Source organism: Misgurnus anguillicaudatus, chromosome 5 (assembly GCF_027580225.2).
Source record: "Misgurnus anguillicaudatus chromosome 5, ASM2758022v2, whole genome shotgun sequence".
Taxonomy (NCBI): Eukaryota; Metazoa; Chordata; class Actinopteri; order Cypriniformes; family Cobitidae; genus Misgurnus; species Misgurnus anguillicaudatus.
In genome coordinates, this window is record NC_073341.2 from 7,417,389 (window position 1) to 7,436,237 (window position 18,849).

The 18,849-nt window shown below is 42.4% G+C and overlaps 1 protein-coding gene across 1 annotated transcript in view; it reads right to left on the reverse strand.

Moving 5' to 3' along the window:
- The window catches only part of cacna2d3a (calcium channel, voltage-dependent, alpha 2/delta subunit 3a), a 167,471-nt gene that overhangs the window by 60,495 nt on the left and 88,127 nt on the right, over positions 1–18,849 (reverse strand). Inside the window, 4 exon segments of the mRNA XM_073867468.1 lie at positions 1,021–1,099; positions 2,437–2,550; positions 2,769–2,858; positions 5,109–5,183. Of these exon segments, the coding sequence (XP_073723569.1) occupies positions 1,021–1,099; positions 2,437–2,550; positions 2,769–2,858; positions 5,109–5,183 (358 nt within the window).

Sequence of the window (18,849 nt, forward strand, 5' to 3'; positions counted from 1 at the left end):
TTTTATGGTTTTCTGTTCCTTGTGACTCATTTCTTGGAATATCTAGTTTAATTTATGAAATACTGCATTCAGATCCGCTTCTCCTGTCTTCCATCATTCATTTTTATTTACACTTATACATATCTTACACATTACCGGATGTCCAGAGGTCTATACCATGAAGATGGTTCTACAAAATCAGTTTTGAGTTGACAAAACCAAACCAATACGATCAGGCTTTGTTGATACCATGAAGTGTCTTATCAGGCTTTGATCTTATTATTAATCCATGAGCGGGTGCACATGAAAGAGTGACGTCGACACAGAATAGCCAATCGCATTCAACACAGACAGAGCAAGTTCCAGACTTCTCAGTAATTATTTTTCAATAGTTATGTGCAAATATAAAAATTTACCGCAGGCACATAATTGTATGATGTTTCGTTGCTGCAAGAAAGAAGTGTTTAATTTAATCACTTAAACTTTTCTCCAGCACTATAAATGTTTAATGGGTGTTTTTAAGAAGACACAAAAAAATAAAATTATTAGTGTGTTGTCAGCTTATGCACATTGTGTTTGTCATACAGTACGGTAACACAAATTGCAATCAATCCACCAAAATAAAGCTTACTATGTGTTTACCATAAAAAAACAATGGTTCATTTCCCAAAGATTTTGCATGTAAATGTACACAGAATAAAAAATAACATCGCAACGCGAACTGTGAAGAAGTCGCTCCATTTACATGTCACTTTGCTGATCTCTGATCCAGAACATAAGCTGCCCCCGAGCCGGTTAGCCGTGTAGCGTCAGTTACTATGGCAACGAATGCAACTTAAAGCTGAGCAACTTTAATGGGACTCAAAACCCAGGATTGGCTACAACCTATTCCTAAACTTACCTGGCTAGCCAACTAAACCAGCTTCATGATATAGACCCAGAACTCTACAAGGAAATGTGTTTTAGGGAAAATGAGGCATCATTCCAGAGATTGCTGAGCTTTTCATTTTATGTTTCAGTGTGGATGTGAGGAAGTCAAACCTTTGTTAGCGCAGGCCATCCATTTCAGGTTATCAGCAAATGCAGACTCCCGACCAATCAGATAAGGGAATATACGCACCTGCAGAGAGAAACTCGGGTTAACAGTGAGTCAGGTTTAATTGTTTATGAAAGCAGCAACCTACATTATATATACATACATCGCATACATGCATACATGCATACATGCATACATCGCATACATGCATACATACATACTGTATGTATACACATATACATTTTGGGTCCCCTGGCCATTGGGGGTCCCTATACTGTAATTGTCATCACCACGATGACCTTGCCTCAGACTATAAACTGTCTGAGTGTAGCCACAGCTATCTTTAATCTTTCCTTCACCCCATCTACAGTTTCTTTCTGTCCAACACAATTCCAAAGAAATCCACAGTCTCATATATCAATGACTACAGGACAGTGAGTCTTACACTGACGCTTCCACAAGATCTATATGCACAACAATACTCTTTATTTATATTTGTGGCTCCATCCCCTTAGCACATACTACAGTCATGCATCTCTCCATTTTCCTCTAAGGTTCGAATACAAACACATGATCTATAGAGGGTATGCATGTGATATCAACTTCGGCAAAAGTGACTGCCGTTATGCACACTGAGTGGCAAAAAGTCTGAGCGACAGCATTAGCACAGCGTGAAAAACGTGTTTAAAATGGGAAAAGTAGTTGTGGGATTGACTGTGCTAACAGATTCAACAAAAATTTTGAGCGGTCTTTTCCAAAAAACCTCAAAGAAGAAGTAAATCAGTAGCAGTAGCCATATGTCAGGTAGTAACATTTTGGAATAATGAATCCTATAAAAATACACTAATGAATACACTTATTCTGTGTAATTGCAAAGTTTTGTCAGTGAGCATTAAAAAACATCCATTATGATGAGCCTTGTGTTCTACAAAGGTGGGATGGTTTAATAGTGTTGGCAAGACAAACATATATGTCAGGAAAAGCAATGTTTGACAATAAGCCAATGTCCACAGACAAATAGTTGTTTGGAAAGTTGTTAGGGTCACTGTTAAGGCCAACTAAATTCTATTTAAGCTGATAATAGGCGTTTTCGCAGCAGCCACTATGAAAACCAGACATTTTGTTAAATGTTTTGCAACTCATCAGGGCGAGCTTGGGCATGGTCATGTGGACAAGTGACATTGTTGCATACCCTCTATACAGCTCACAAAACACTCATGAAAGCATTCATTTCCCCATAATAAACAATGAGTCAATAATACCATGATGTTTTAATCTTTCTGAGTTGACAGACTACAAAAATATGAAACAACCCAGAATTAGAGTTGAAATTAACCCAACTCTTGGGTTTGTCCATATTTGACTCAACTATGGATTAAACCAACCCAACATTTTTTAGATATGGACAGTTGACTTCTTACCTTTCTGTCTGGCCAGTTGTATTTGTCAAAGACAAAATCATATGTGTCCACGGCTCCATCCGTCACTAACATAATGGCTTGACTGCATCCACTGCCCCGGCCCGTCTCATTGAACTGAACACACACATATTAAACCCAGTCAGGACGACTGTTACCAGGAGTTATGCTGAAACATCTGGAACAGTTACTGAGATGATCAATAGGTTAATATTAAACGTACAGAGAAGCTCTAGTTATCATTACTTAATAATCAATACTTGAGTATATAAAATGAATCTTGTCAGAATAGGGTTAAAGTTAACAGTGGTAGAGTATACTGTATGTGTGCTCACATTGCTGAGAAGTTCAAAGGCCTCTGTCAGTGCCACATCCAGCAGGCCTATACCTTTAGCAAACAGCTTTTCCAGACGTCCACGCAGATGCTGTGAAGAAGCAGAAACTTTAACCAGGCTGCCTTAGGCTGGGATTGAACCCGGGTCTCTGGTGCATAAATGATGTTAACCCCTGAGACTTAATCTTTATCTTTACTTAAGCAAGACGCACAACGTACAAATAAATTAGCAGAGCAGAGCTTCAACAAAACAGAAAAACAAAAAAGACACAATGGTCAGAACACTTTAGTCATTAGCAAAAGTAAGTGTTGTGTTTAAATTGAAAATACCAAACACAATGTTAGTATACTGTACACAATGAGAAGACTCTCCATTGTGCGGCTTGATCTTCCCTGAAAGATGTCAAAACAAGATATTTGGGGGGATCTTAAAATGTGAACGCGTTTAAGAGTTCTTGGCATGTGGAACAGTATTTTACTGGTCTATAGTGCTTTATGAGTGTGACAGACAGAATGACTTTAAATAAATAAATTTAAAAGCAGCATACTTTAGTGCAAAATAATACTATATCATTAATGTCAGTCATAATAAAGGTAAGGTTCAGGTGTGGTGTGGATATATAAATTAAAGAAAATCATAGGTTTGGATGAATAATTTATTATAACAGGGGTTCGGATGATGTTAGATCTTATCTCTACTCGATGGCGTTTATACCAGTCAGCAAAAGTTCAGCACAAGCCAGGTGATCAGGTCAGTAAAAGTGTTTTTGCATAGATTTTATTACCTTTTTGTGCATGTTTAAAATGAGGTATCAGCAATAACTGCTGGTATAGCATTGAAAATAAGTTACTTAAATCTGTTGTGTATGTTTGTGATTTACAAATGCAAATTTACAAATAGCGTCCCTTGTTGGCAAGCACTATTTACACTAGCTCCGCCCACCAAATGTATGGTATGGCCTCGGCAGTACTGATGAGACTCGTAAAACACAATGCCCCGTTTTAAATCCACCTTTTGCCCACCTTGCTCTCATCTCATAGAAAAGGCATTTATTAAAAAAAATATGATTAAAATGTTCTAATAATTCGCACATTAGTTTCAATAGTATTAATCTCATTGACATAGGGTGCTTCTCATTTCTTATTTGTGCATCCTTGAGTGTGTTTACATGCATAAAATAAGTGGAGAACTATTAAAAATATGCTTATTATAGAAATCGTTCACATTCAAATCAATAAACCAGATATAAAGAAAACTGGGTTTATACAATATTTTAAGATTTGTCTCTCGCAGGCATTGATGTCATTAAAAAAAGCAGCCGAGAAATCTGTCTAAAGCTATACTATTGTATCTCTTCTTATGTCTGCAGAACCTGTAAATGTAACACGAGCTGTTAATTTTGCAGTTTCTCTGCCAACTGTTTGACTCGAGAGTAGTTTTTTATTCTTTATGCTTACTCAAAATCAGAAAACTACCTGTGAAATGGTATTTTGCTTAAGCCGTTTATGGGCTTTTGTTGATAAAAGAGAACCGCTTTATGAATTTACATGACCTTACACATCAGTTTATTAACCATTATTGACATAAGTTGTTTTCTTTTCTCCCGTCTTAGCTTCACACTATCTTTGCTCCACCCCCTCAGGACGCAACGATATGATACACCTATGTATCCTCGCATATGACTCCTCAAGAAGCCTTCTCTCACCTTCTTACAGGTCAATTAGAGAATTAAGATCACCTTTAATGATCCTCCGTATGATATTAAAGAAGTGTTTATCATTATAATGTTGATAGTCTATCTTTATCTTACACAATAAGTGTTGGCAAGTGGTGGTGACTTCTATTTTCGAAGGCACTTGATGCAAAGTTCATCAAAACATGTATGTATCCCGTCATGTGTGTGGTTTGTAATTTCAAAATATGTGAAATGAAATAAAGAACATAAAAAATGAATATGTCTGGGTCACTGTTTTAGTTCACCTGTTTCAGTTATAGGCTATTATGTTATTCTGCTTATACCACAATTACCACAGACATTGCTCTGGTGGTTATTTTAAAACATTTGACAGTGCAGGTGTGTGTTTTTTTATTAAAAAATAATGCATACTTGTGGAACACCTGTGGAACTGTGTAAACAAGTCATCTTATTTAAAAGTAATATTTAAAAATAAAACTTTAGTTTTATAATAACCGAAATTAATCTGTTTGGCACAGCTATATTTTTGGCAATGACAAAAAATTCATTCATTTAACCATATACTTTTACATGAAATTTTTTTAAGTTTCAGTCAAGTGCTTGAAAACATTTGACCGTAGTGTATGAAAATGATGTGCACTTACATTTTTGTTACCGATGTCAGCTTGAACCAGCGTTCCATTTAAACAGGGTTCCACATACTGCAGCTCTTCATTATACTGTCATATAAACAAATAAACATACATACTGTCTGATTTACAATTGTTGTCACTGTTTATATACTGTTCACAATATGAGTAAGGAACACACAGAAAAGCATCATTTGTTTTAACCCCTTCACATTTCTTTAAAAAAAATCGCCTAAAAGAATCAAACAAGAGTCTCAACTTTCCAAAGTTATATGACATATTTAGCTTTTTGTTTTTGAGTTGTTTTTGAGTTTTCTGTCAAATAATGCAGTGTTCCTAAGAGGTTAAATGATTTTAATTGTCTGAGAGTTGTCTTCTTGTTATGATCCCTCGATCTACCTACCCTCTTTGAACGTCGCCAGCCCTACTCCCGACCCAGAACCCCGCTGCACGGAATGAAAGCCTGAGCCTAGTGTTGGGCGATATGCCCCATTTAGAGATCGTCCTATCGTCAGCCTGTGAGATCGCCCATACAAGATAGTTTACTTGTTTATTTATTTGTTCATTTTTAGTTATTTATCACTTGATTGGTGGACAAAAAAAGAAGCAAGGGCAACACTGTCATGACCGCTACCTTCTTAAAACTAATGCCATTAATCTATTCGCATCATTAAGTCCAGGCGCTCTAAAATTTCCTGGGTGCCAGGGATTGGGAACAACAAACTCGCTGATTTTAACGCTCTGGATGCCTAACAACCTCTCTAGTGCAAGGAAATGTCAGAGCCGTTTGTATTACAAGTTTAGGTGACAGAAGGAGTCCATGCCCCGTGCATTCAGGTCCGAGCAAAAGTCCAAGACGTGCGCATTGATTTCAAGTGCATGAGAGAAGGAATCTGCACAGTACAAGCTCTCTCGCGCAAAGTGAAGCCCACAAACTCTCTCATGTGAGGAAAAGCATGCAATGCGCATGTTAATGTGAAACTATTATGTAAAAACTTTGATAAACTATCGTCATGAAAGCCCAATATCAGTGATATGTCTGACGATCATTGATACAGGATACTATCGTTTATCGGCACAACCCTACCTAAGCCTGCCACTACCGACAGATCATCTCCAGACTCCGGCTCCGCCTTGGTCAGTCGTCTTCGTCTACACCTCTGGACTTCACTCAACCGGCTACACCTTTTCCCCCACATCCCTATGGCTCCGCCGGGCTCCTCCCTTCCTCCGGTTCCTCCTTGGTCCTGCTACGCCACGGCCTTCCAGATCCCTGCCTCCTCTTCGGTGAGGCATAATTTTTACCTTGGCCCCCCAGGACCTCTGTGTCAACCTGGCTCTCTGTCTGCTCATCTCCATCCTGGGCTCCTCTTACACCGGCTTCATCTTAGTCAGTCGTCACCCTGTTATCCCTACTTCCACCTCCTCCATGGCTCCTCCCTCCATTAACTTCGCTGTGGTCTGGGTCCACTCCCTGCTTGAGGCCCCACCCTGGACTCCTCTGGTCTTTCTCCTCCCGGTCATCCATCCTTCACCAGAGCACCCTCCAGTGCTTTATATCCCTCTTTGGTGCAAGGTCACGCCTTTCCGGGAGAGGGAAGAACTGTCATGATCCACTGTCATCTGCCCTCACTCACCAGACTCCATTTCCCATAATCATTTGCACCCCATCATAAACCTTCATTGATTGTTGTATTCACCACTTTTATCTGGGCCCCTTATCTGGACCTCAGAACTGCAATCCTCTTTTCATTGGTCGGTTCTTGTTTGTGTATGCCACATTATTCTGTTATTTTTGTTTTCGCACTGTTTTAATTCATTAAAGAACTTTTATTTCACTCATTGTCTCCTATGTGGATATTCCGTGACACTTCTCTGTTCCTCACAGACACAACAGATCTCCTTTTCTGACAATATTTCATGATCATTTTATACATGATCATTATTAAAAAGCATGTCAGGAATACATAAACTAGCAGTCAACAACAACTTCTCATTCTCATTATCTTTATTGCATAACTTTTCTCTTGGTTGCGCTGCTTCCAGTAGTGTATATTTATGATAGAGCATTTATCCAATCATATTTCAGCCAGCGGCTGACGTAATATGTTGCCAGGGTCAAAGAAATCTGCCTAGGCCTTCAGAACAAACAGTGCGGGTGTCTTCAGCTTAAGATAAATGGCAATGAAATCATTGCATTAACCAATCAGATTTCGAGCTGGCATCGCCGCAGCCATCTAGCAGACCTACAATGACATTTAGCGTTTTTGTGTCATTCGATTGGATTGACCCTCAGCAGTTTCAAACATACTGTTAGGATCCTGTCAGAATGTTCTCTTGTTTTAATGTCTAGTTTAAATTGACAGAGTTCTGACAGTATCATGTTCTGTGTGGAAACACGTGGCCATGATTTGTTGATATCAGGCCACGTGTTTTCCATGTCTTTTCTCTTTTACCCCGCTCCCTTGTCATTCTCATTGGTTTTGATTGTTTGATCCCAATCACCTGTTCCCATCTTGATTTACTCCCTTATTTAAAGCCCTTGTGTTTGTTGTCTTGTGCTCGTTCATTTCGTACCGCCTGTATGTAAGTCTTGGTTTGTAGTCTAGTGTTAAAGGCTAATGTCAAGTTTAGTGTTCTGTCTGTTTAGTGTTCTATATCTTGTTTTATGTTGTTCGCCCCATTGTGGGCTTTTGTTTTGTGTCATTGTAAAAATAAAATGTTTGTTACCCCCAATATCGTCTGCAATTGGGTTCATCCGCCACACGATTCCTAACACATACCAGGAATAATTCCTGAATACAGCACAGCTTAACGCAGAGTCAACCAGAACTGGCTGTAATGTATGTAGGCAAAATAATAATTATAATTTTTTATAGTAAACCTTTTAAAAAAAAATGCATTATCCTTACAATAAACTGTGAACAAAGTATTTTGTTATACATTTGATTCTTCAAAACACTTGGTAAGTTTTTTCAAGAAGCATTTTTTGCAAAGAGTTTGCCTTCATTTCAAATACTTTCAAACAGAAGGCCTAGGTGTGAAATGTACAGCCCGCCTTTGTTTTTCAGTAATGACTTAATAACAAAATTTCCAAATTACAGTATGTTCATCCAGGCAATATGAACTCAGAGGCTGATGCTTTATCATTAACCACAAAAAGGCACACTTTTACCTCAGACCAGAAACCATTATCCATCGCTATAACACCAGTGTATAACAGAAAACACCATTAACATCCTCATTTGCAGTGAATGATGACAGTAACACTGCAAAAAATGACTTTCTTACTTAGTATTTTTGTCTTGTTTTCAGTAGAAATATCCAAAAATTCCCAAATCAAGATGTATTTTCTTGATGAGCAAAATGACCTAAGAAAATAATACTAGTTTTTAGACAAAAAATATACAATTTAAAGCCCTATTCGGACGGGATTCGTTTTACAGGGGGACCTCTGAGAAAATCGTGCTTCTCAGAGGTCCTCTGTGTTTTTAATGCCGTCCGAATCGGCCATGTCTGTGTTTTTCCTCTGACGACCTCCGTAAGAATTCCAGAGCAATTTACCTACTGTTTTTCGCCGAACTCAGAGGTCCTCTGAGAAATTTAATCCCGTCCGGATGCAAATGTCTGTGTTTGCCCGCAATATCTTTTGTAAACGCGGTTCATTTCGTGCTTTTGTCACGTTCTCTACTACTACTAATACTAAAATACAACGATGATGACGAGGAGATCAAGTTCTTGCTATATACACTGGAATTTTATTCAAACATACAATGACGACAAGGAACAGCTTCACATAACATGCACATTCAACGACTGACAAGGGAAAGACACAATGAGGGCAGAATATAAAGGGTGAGCAAACTAATTAAACACAGGTGTTAGAACTTAACTAATAATCAAACAGGTGAGACTAATAATGATGAAATGAGATAACAAATTAACTAAACAAGATGATTAACAATGAACAGAACTAAATGCAACACAAAACCCTTACAGTACGCCCCCCCCTCCCAAGGCGCGTCCCGCGGCCTAACTAAAACAACACCGAAGTGGAGGGAGGGAGGGAGTCTAAAACAAAAATGTCCAAAAATGAAGGAGGGATTAGGAAGGGGTCTGGACCAGGCCCCAGAGACCGAACGGGATGAAGCCCCAGGGTGGAGTCGCTGGTGGGAGGAGCCAGGGTGGAGTATTGTTCTTACTACCCACCCTGGGGACGGACAACGACGCCTGCACTTGGAGGATCCAGGGTGGAGCCACGCGAGCAGAGAAACCGGGGGGAGCCGAGGAACCGGAGGGGCGGGGCAGAGCTGGTGGGTCTCCCGACCGAGATGTAGGAGGTGGAACGGAGCTACGAGGCGGAGCCAGAGCAGAGGAACCCAAAGGTGAACGTCCGTAGGAGGGAGGAGCCCAACGAGCTGGAAGGGTGGAGTGAGGGACACTTGGGGAGCGAGGAAAACCCGGAGGCGGGGACAGGACAACAACCGACCAGGGCGGAGCCAGAGTGGTGACATCGCTGTAGAGATGGGAGCCGACGAAGAGGAAGGAGGAGAGACTTGAAGCGATGCCACTGGTGCGATGGGATGAGGCAACCTCTTGGTCTCAGGGAGCGCAGGCAGAGAACTGGAGAGGTCCCCGAAAGCAGCTGGCAGAGAGGCATGCCACGGATCAGTAGAACCAGCGGCACTGACGCGCTGAGGATGAGCAGGGGCGTGTCGCTGTGGTGGCTGCAGCTGCTTCAGACTGGCTGAGGTAGGCAGAGGAGGCGGGAGTGGGAGGTTGGGCGGGTCCAACTGTGACGAGGAGGAGCTGGACGGAACCAGCGGAGCTGACGAAGAAAGGTCCATAGCACAGTCCGAAAAAAATTCCCCAAGAGACGTAATATGCTCACCCTCAGCAGCGTGGAGGTGGATGTCTTCCTCGACATCCTCAGCAGCTCCCGCAGCGAATCCCAGACAACTCGGCTCTCGCACCTGGTCGGGGGAGGGATCCGGGATCTCAGCGACGCTGGGCTCAGGGGTTCGCTCTGGCTCACTGGTCGCGTTGCCGGGTTCTCCGCCCGCGGTGGGCTCGAGGTCCGTGGAGGGTGTTGGCGTGTCGGTCTCTGGGGGTGAAGTGGGGCTGGCTGAAAACTCCCCATCGGTGGGGCCGACGGTGAATGGGGAGTTGTTGTGGAACAGCACCCACTCCACATAAGCGGCGAAGTTGTTCTCTGGACCGCCCGTTGGAAGACGTGCCCATGATCGATCGTTCAAGCTAGTTTTCAGAAAAACACAGAGCGCGTGATCGGTAAAGTTGGTAAGGCACGCCAGGTCTAGAAAGTCCTTGATGTGAATTTCCAACGGGCGATCTTCCTGGTCCAGAATTTGGATTTTAATTGACGGGGGGAGAACCATAACGATAATAAACTAAAAACGAAACTGATTACGGAAAACAAAAAACTCTGGAAACAGGAGGGGAAACACTAAACGCCACATTAAACTTTTAGGTCAGTCGTTCTGTCACGTTCTCTACTACTACTAATACTAAAATACAACGATGATGACGAGGAGATCAAGTTCTTGCTATATACACTGGAATTTTATTCAAACATACAACGACGACAAGGAACAGCTTCACATAACATGCACATTCAACGACTGACAAGGGAAAGACACAATGAGGGCAGAATATAAAGGGTGAGCAAACTAATTAAACACAGGTGTAAGAACTTAACTAATAATCAATCAGGTGAGACTAATAATGATGAAATGAGATAACAAATGAACTAAACAAGATGATTAACAATGAACAGAACTAAATGCAACGCAAAACCCTTACAGCTTTGGCCGACGTGATCTGCCGTAAGGTCTTACTAATGCGCGTATATTGTATTTCCTGAGTCACATTCATTCAAATATGAAGTTTTTTCGCATTAGGCAAAAAAAAGCTGAATATCAAACACTGTTAAGACTGGCCACTGTAATATCATTAACGTTATAAGAAACTCTGTTCAAAGTTGTTCAACTCCGGAATGGTAATGTTAATTAATAAAGATAATAAATTGTTATTAACTCTTTCACCGTCAGCGTTTTTAAAAAAAGTTGCCAGCCAGCGCCAGCGTTTTTCATGATTTTCACAAAGTTTAATGCCTTCCAGAAAATGTTCTTCTTCAAATATATAAACATACACCACATATACCACATATACCAAATGAAAGAACAGACCCTCTGCTTTCAGACAAAAAAAACGTTTCATCCTACCTTCAGTAGTTCTTTTGTAATCAGCTTTTGAATATGGGTAGGTTTCTGCAAAAACACCACATTTTGAGATAATTTCATTTTTGTGACGGACTTTTCATAGAGATCCCATTCAAAACGATCTTTAAAACAGACACGGACATGCAGCACTTTGCCATAGGGCAATACTTCCGGTTTTAAAAAGTTGCGGAAGAGCGCCACCTAGTGGATAGCGGTATTGCGGTAAGACGGAAATACTCGTCATTGGCGGGGAAGCGTTTTCTCTTGATTGACGAGATATCTCGTCAATGGCGGGGAAAGAGTTAATCATTATTTCTTCATTTCTTTGGGTTTATTATAAGCAGACAGTTATATAAAACATGTTGGCTAACGTTACATTAATAGGATTTGTATATTCTATTTTGATTTGTTAAGTAAGGAATAATTGACGACGTGGCATTGAATTATAAGAAAATAATGCACACCAAGGTGGTAATGCGGCACGACGTGAAGCGGAGTGCCGTTACACCGCAGGTGTGCATTATTTTCAAATAATTCAAAGGACCGAAGTCAATTATCTGGCTTATATCACGGTTACCACAAACATTGCTCTGGTGCCTATTTTTAAGACATTTGAAAAGTTAGGTGTGCGGTTTACAGAAAAATAATCAACACCCATAGAACATTTCTCAGCCAATCAGAATGCAGGATTCAACAGACCCGTGGTATAAAATTAAATTAATAAATTACATGTTCTGTCATAATTTTACATTTAAAGCAAAATATTAAACATTACAAACACGCGTATCCAGAGCACGTGCTCTTCTGCAACGCCCAAATGAACAGACACTCCCATCTCTGGAATAGCCTGCATCATTTTAATCCCGTCCGAATCGGTACATAAAATCACAGACGTCCTGAGGGACACATTGAAACTCAAATGTTGTTTGGAAAACTAATCCCGTCCGAATAGTGCTTAAGTGAATTTGTGCTTAAAACAAGCAAAAATATCTGCCAATGGAGTGAGAAAATTACTTGAATTAAGTGTTTAAGAAAAAATAAATCTTATTTCACAATTTTTTTTCTCACCCCATTGGCAGATAATTTTGCTTGTTTTAAGGACAATTTCATTTAAATTTTATACTATTTGTCTTAAAACTAGACAGCATCTTTTGCGGCGGTTTTTGTGTGAGCGTGTCGGTGAGCGCCCCTGACCACTCTGTGAGTTTCACGTCTTTGTAAATGAAAGTTTAATGCATTTTAGGAAGGATTGTTCCAGTGCACCTATGCAACCATTGTAGAAGTGGGGGCTGATACAACAAACACCCGAAAATTCTCGGGACAGCGTTATGTGTCTAAATTTCAGTCAAAACCGTTCTATTTCATCATAAACAATCTGAAAACAGGGCTTTAAGTGTAAAATACCGAACTTCCCCTTTAAATACATAATAATAAAGTCTCATAACACTGTGTTCAGCACAAATTGGGTTACAATATTATGTGAGCAACATGTATGTACATGTTTTGTTTTTTTTAAGAGGAAAATGTTTATGCGTGGTTATTGAAAAAAGCTAAGTTTTAAGTAACTGAAATAAGAACACAAAACCCATACTAAAAATACTCATTCACATAAAACAATTTATTGATTTAGAACTTCTAAGACATTCCTAAGCCATATGTGAAGAGGCATGAAAGCTCCTGAATAATCTGTGATTGAAACCTGAGGAAATAATGACTTGCATCATGAGCTGTATAGGAATGCGAGAGGAAACTACTTTTTCTGTAGTAAAACCATGGTTTCTATAATGTTTATTTGTTAAATTATAACAAAATATTTCAAAATAATATAAATAATTATTTAAGCAGTATGGCTGGAGTAGGTGTGTGAAATAGCTCTACATCATCACGATGTGATTAGCTCAGAGACACGAGGCTGCAGGCCGAGAAGAGTAGGCAATCACAGCCGTGATAATATAGAGCTACCTGTATATCACACAACTCCGAGAGCAATATTGCTTTTATACAACAGTTCGATGGCACACGTTTGAAAAAGAAAACTAGAACACAACAACGGAGTGATTTTAAAAGCCTCTTTGGTGAGGAACTACTTTCTTCTTCCACAAATTTGAAGGCCAGAATGACAGGTTACCCTTTCAACCTTTTGTTTTGAATGTCATAATAACCCAAAAGTTGTAATATCAGTTTCTCAGTATTACCGTTTCTTGGTCACAAAGTGTAGTTTTAAGATTAGTTCAGGCTAGAATATATATGTATCATATTCAAAACTGCAGTCGATTAGTAAAGATGGCGCCTATTTAAACATTTGCTTAGTAAGATTCGAAAGCCATTGGGTGTCAGTGTTCACAAAAGACCCCACAAAAACATCTAAAGAAGTGCAGGCCTCACTTGCCTCAGTTAAGGTCAGTGTTCATGACTACACCTTAAGAAAGAGACTGTGCCTGCATGGCAGAGTTCCAAGACGAAAACCGCTGCTGAACATACTGTAAAGAACATAAAGGCTCGTCTCAGTTTGGCCAGAAAACATCCTAATGATCCCCAAGACTATTGGGAAAATACTCTGTGGACTGACAAGAGAAAAGTTGAACATTTTGGAAGGTGTCTGTCCCATTACATCTGGTGTAAAAGTAACACCATACCAACAGTAAAATATGGTGGGGCTAGTGTGATGGTCTGGGGCTGTTTTGCTGCTTTAGGACCAGGAAGACTTGCTGTGATAAATGGAACAATGAATTCTGCTGTTTACCAAAAAATCCTGAAGGTCAATATCCGGTCATCTGTTTGTGACCTCAAGCTGAAGCAAACTTGAGTTCTGCAGCAGGACAATGATCCAAAACACACCAGCAAGTCCACCTCTGAATGGCTGAAGAAAAACAAAATTAAGACTTTGGAGTGGCCTAGTCAAAGTCCTGACCTCAATCATAGTGAGATGCTGTGGCCTTTTATGACCTTAAAAAGGCAGTTCATGCTTGAAATCCCTCCAATAATGCTAAATTACAACAATTCTGCAAAGATGAGTGTGTAATGACACGTAAGGAGTGGAAACAACTGCAGGGGAAAATTCAAACAATGTTTATTGAATATAAACAGAGAGAGAGTATTTAGAGTCAATGCGGAAGTGTGCATACTCCACAATTGAGAGTTGCTGACACCAGGACGAAGGATTCTTGGAAACCAAACATCGTAACACCCTTTCGACATCCTGATTGGCTCGCTCGGTTTGACCATTGCTCTGGGGATGGAAGCCGGACGAAAGACTAACAGTCGCTCCTAACAATTTACAAAATTCTCGCCAAAATTTGGACACAAACTGGGGACCCCTGTCAGAAACCACGTCTGTCGGGAGGCCATGTATTCGGAAGACGTGGTCAATGACAGCTACCGCTGTTTCCTTGGCTGATGGCAATTTGGGCAAGGGAATGAAATGAGTCGCCTTCGAGAACCGGTCCACTACGGTTAAAATCACCGTATTACCCTTGGAGGGTGGGAGGGCGGTAATGAAATCTAGCGATATATGGGACCAGGGTCTCGAAGGGACAGACAGCGGTAAGAGTAACCCATCTGGAGGTCGATTGGAAGTCTTACCAGTGGCACAAACCGAACAAGCCAAGACGAAGTCGTGAACGTCACGAGCCATACCAGGCCACCAAAATCGTTGCTTGACTAGGAATCTAGTTCTACTAACCCCTGGGTGACAAGCAACACTGGAAGAATGGCCCCACTGGAGGACGTCAGACCGTAACCTCTCCGGCACAAATAATCGATTCGGTGGGCACCGAGCCGGGGGCGTTACCCCATCTAAGGCTGTCAAAACCTTCGATTCGACCTCCCATCTGAGCGCGGAGATAATGATGGTCTCCGGTAAAATGGGCTCGGGAGTAGCAGTACGATCGGAACGCTCAAAAAGACGGGATAAAGCATCGGGTTTGATGTTCTTGGAACCCGGCCGGTAAGATAATGTAAAATCGAAACGTCCGAAAAAAAGTGCCCACCGAGCCTGCCTGGATATAAGTCTTTTGGCGGTTCTAATATACTCGAGATTCTTATGGTCCGTCCAGACAATGAAGGGTACACCCGACCCTTCAAGCCAGTGACGCCATTCCTCCAATGCTAGCTTGACCGCCAACAACTCTCGATTGCCAATGTCATAATTAACTTCCGCAGGAGATAAACGGTGAGAAAAATACGCGCAAGGATGAACCTTTTCGTCTGAGGATGCGCGCTGGGAAAGCACTGCTCCTACCCCCACCTCTGACGCATCGACCTCCACTATGAATTGACGTGAGCGATCAGGGGTAACCAGAATGGGAGCTGAAACGAAGCAGCTTTTAAGTTTGGCACTTACGTGATGCATATGCATATCTGACCACCTGAACGTCAAACTAGGGGAAGTCAAGGCGGTCAGAGGTGCGGCTAGTTGGCTGAAGTTGCGAATAAAACACCGGTAAAAATTGGCGAACCCCAGAAATCTCTGCAGGGCCTTGCAAGACTCTGGGGATGGCCAATCTACCACAGCCTTAACCTTTTCAGGATCCATGCGAACACCCTCAGTCGAAATGATGTGTCCTAGGAAAGAAACAGACTGTGCATGAAAAACCCATTTCTCCGCCTTGACAAAAAGCCCATTCTCTAGCAACCGCAGAAGCACCCGTCGTACGTGTTGCAAATGTTCCTGGAGAGACGAAGAAAAAATCAATGTGTCATCCAGGTAAACATAAATGAACTGATCTACCATGTCTCGCAACACGTCATTAACGAGTGCTTGGAAGACTGCCGGCGAGTTCGTTAGACCGAAAGGCATGACGCAATACTCAAAATGGCCTCTAGGGGTGTTAAATGCAGTCTTCCATTTATCTCCCTTCCTAATACGGACCAAATGATATGCATTACGTAAGTCTAATTTAGTGAAGACGGACGCTCCCTGCAACCTCTCGAAGGCGGAAGACATTAACGGCAAAGGATAGGTATTCTTTACCGTAATGTTGTTCAACCCTCGGTAGTCAATACAAGGCCGCAAGGATCCGTCCTTCTTCCCCACAAAAAAGAACCCCGCCCCCGCTGGAGAAGAGGAAGGACGAATGAACCCCGTTGCCAGAGAATCAGAAATATATTTCTCCATGGCCTCCATCTCCGGAACGGACAGAGAGTATAACTTGCCCTTAGGCGGAAACGTACCTGGCAATAAGTCTATAGCACAGTCATAGGGACGATGCGGAGGTAGAGAATCAGCCCGAGACTTACTGAACACCTCCTTCAGGTCGTGGTACTCCGCGGGCACGTTAGACAAATCCCCTGCTTCCCCCTGAAACACAGACTCAGACACAGATAGACAAGCAGAGACAAGACATGATTTATGACACTCCTCGCTCACGCTGGTAACAGAACCCAGTTTCCAGTCTATCTTGGGGTTATGGGAATGGAGCCAAGGGTGACCGAGAACTATAGGGGAGAGAGCAGTGTCAGTAATGAAAAATGTAATAGTCTCAGTGTGGTTGCCAGAGGTGATGAGTGTGATGGGTGCAGTAGTGTGCTTGATGGTGGGAAGCTGATGTCCATTGAGGGCGAAGGGCGCAATCTGGTGGGTGAGTGGAATGAACGGTAACTGGAGCTTACGTGCAAGTGAGCTGTCGATGAAGTTACCCTCTGCCCCCGAATCCAGAAGTGCATGACCAGTGTGAGACTTGGTGGACCACCGTAGCCTCACCGGAAGGAGAGTGGATGATGTCGAGTACTTGCTGGCAGAGATCCCGCCCGATAGTAGCCTCCGTCTTACTACCGGGCTTGGTCTTTTACCGGGCATCGCTGACACTGATGACCCGGCTCACCGCAGTACATACACAATCCGAGGGATCTCCACCGATTCCTCTCCTCCCGGGGTAGCCGAGCTCGACCCACCTGCATGGGCTCCGGATCTGAGAGACCGCCGACGGAGACTTCGCTGGGCAGATGGAAAACCTCAGAATGTGGCTGGGATTTGGCAGATGACTTCCTACGGGCGGCAATGGCTAGACGAGCGTCGACCCGGATCGCCAAATCCACCAGTCCATTGAGCGTCGTGGGTAACTCCGCCGTAACGATCTCTCGCCGGATCCGATCCGCCAACACATGCAGGAAATGATCCCACTGCGCCTCCTCGTTCCACCTGCACTCCGCCGCCAGGTTCCGGAACTCGATGGCATAGACTGAGACCGACCGCTCTTCCTGTTGAAGCTCCGTGAGGAGACGGGCGGCCTCCTTCCCGGCGACGGAGCGATCGAAAACCCTCTTCATCTCCTGGGATAGCAGGGCGAACGAGGAGCAGCAGATGTCTTTATTCTCCCACACCGCCGTCCCCCAGAGGGCAGCCTTGCCGGTCAACAGAGATAGGGTGAAGGCGACCTTAGTCTCCTCAAAACAGAATGACCGGGGCTGTTGGGCAAAATGAAGAGAGCAATGTGACAGAAATGTACGGCAGTAATTGGGCTCACCAGAAAATTTCTCCGGGATCGGTAGTCGGGGTTCCGGAAAAGAACTACCCCCTGGAGGTGAAGATGATGCGGGCGGCGTGGGCGGCGCAGTGGGTAGCGTGGTGTGTGGAGATCGCTGGAAGAGCTCGGAAACTTTCGCCACCATTGCATGGACGGCCTTCCGCATATCATCGATTGCTTTGTCCTGATGATCCATCCTAGCCAACGATCGCTGGAGAAATTCCTCCAACGCGGAAATGGGTTGTTCCCCCGCTGCTTCCATGTTGGCCAGGTTCTTCTGTAATGACACGTAAGGAGTGGAAACAACTGCAGGGGAAAATTCAAACAATGTTTATTGAATATAAACAGAGAGAGAGTATTTAGAGTCAATGCGGAAGTGACACAGTCCGGTGTTGATGTTGCTGGCAATGGTGGCGAAAACTACGGTGGAAGTTGGTGTAGAGAGTATTGAGTGCGACGTTGGTGGAGTGGTGAGCAGTGGTGAAATCCAGGCTGAACACGGGAACATCCACACGAAGACGACGACAATACACATCCAACTGTAATAGTAATCCGAATCGACACGAGACAACCAAACAACACGGGACCGAACACAATGAAAGAATCTGGCAGGGAACAGAAAGTCATGTGAGTATTTATGGAGGAGATGTAATGATGAACAGCTGGAGCGAGACAATCAACACACAGGTGAACTGAATCGCTCTAACGAGCACATGGCAGAGGTAAGTGATAAACAAACACACACACACATGACACGGAGGAAACAGTGGATTTCCTACCGTGACAGAGTGGGCCAAAATTTCTCCACAGCGCTGTAACAGACTCATTGCAAGTTATCACAAATGCTTGAATGCATTTGATGGTGCTAAGAGTGGCTAATATATATATATATATATATATATATATATATATATATATATATATATATATATATATATAGTTTATATGCATAAGATGCATGTTTTAACCACTTATCTTATGTGGCAGTGTCACATAACAGCTTACCACCTCAGGGTAGGAACCAGTCCTATCAAGGTACTCTCAGCCATTGTC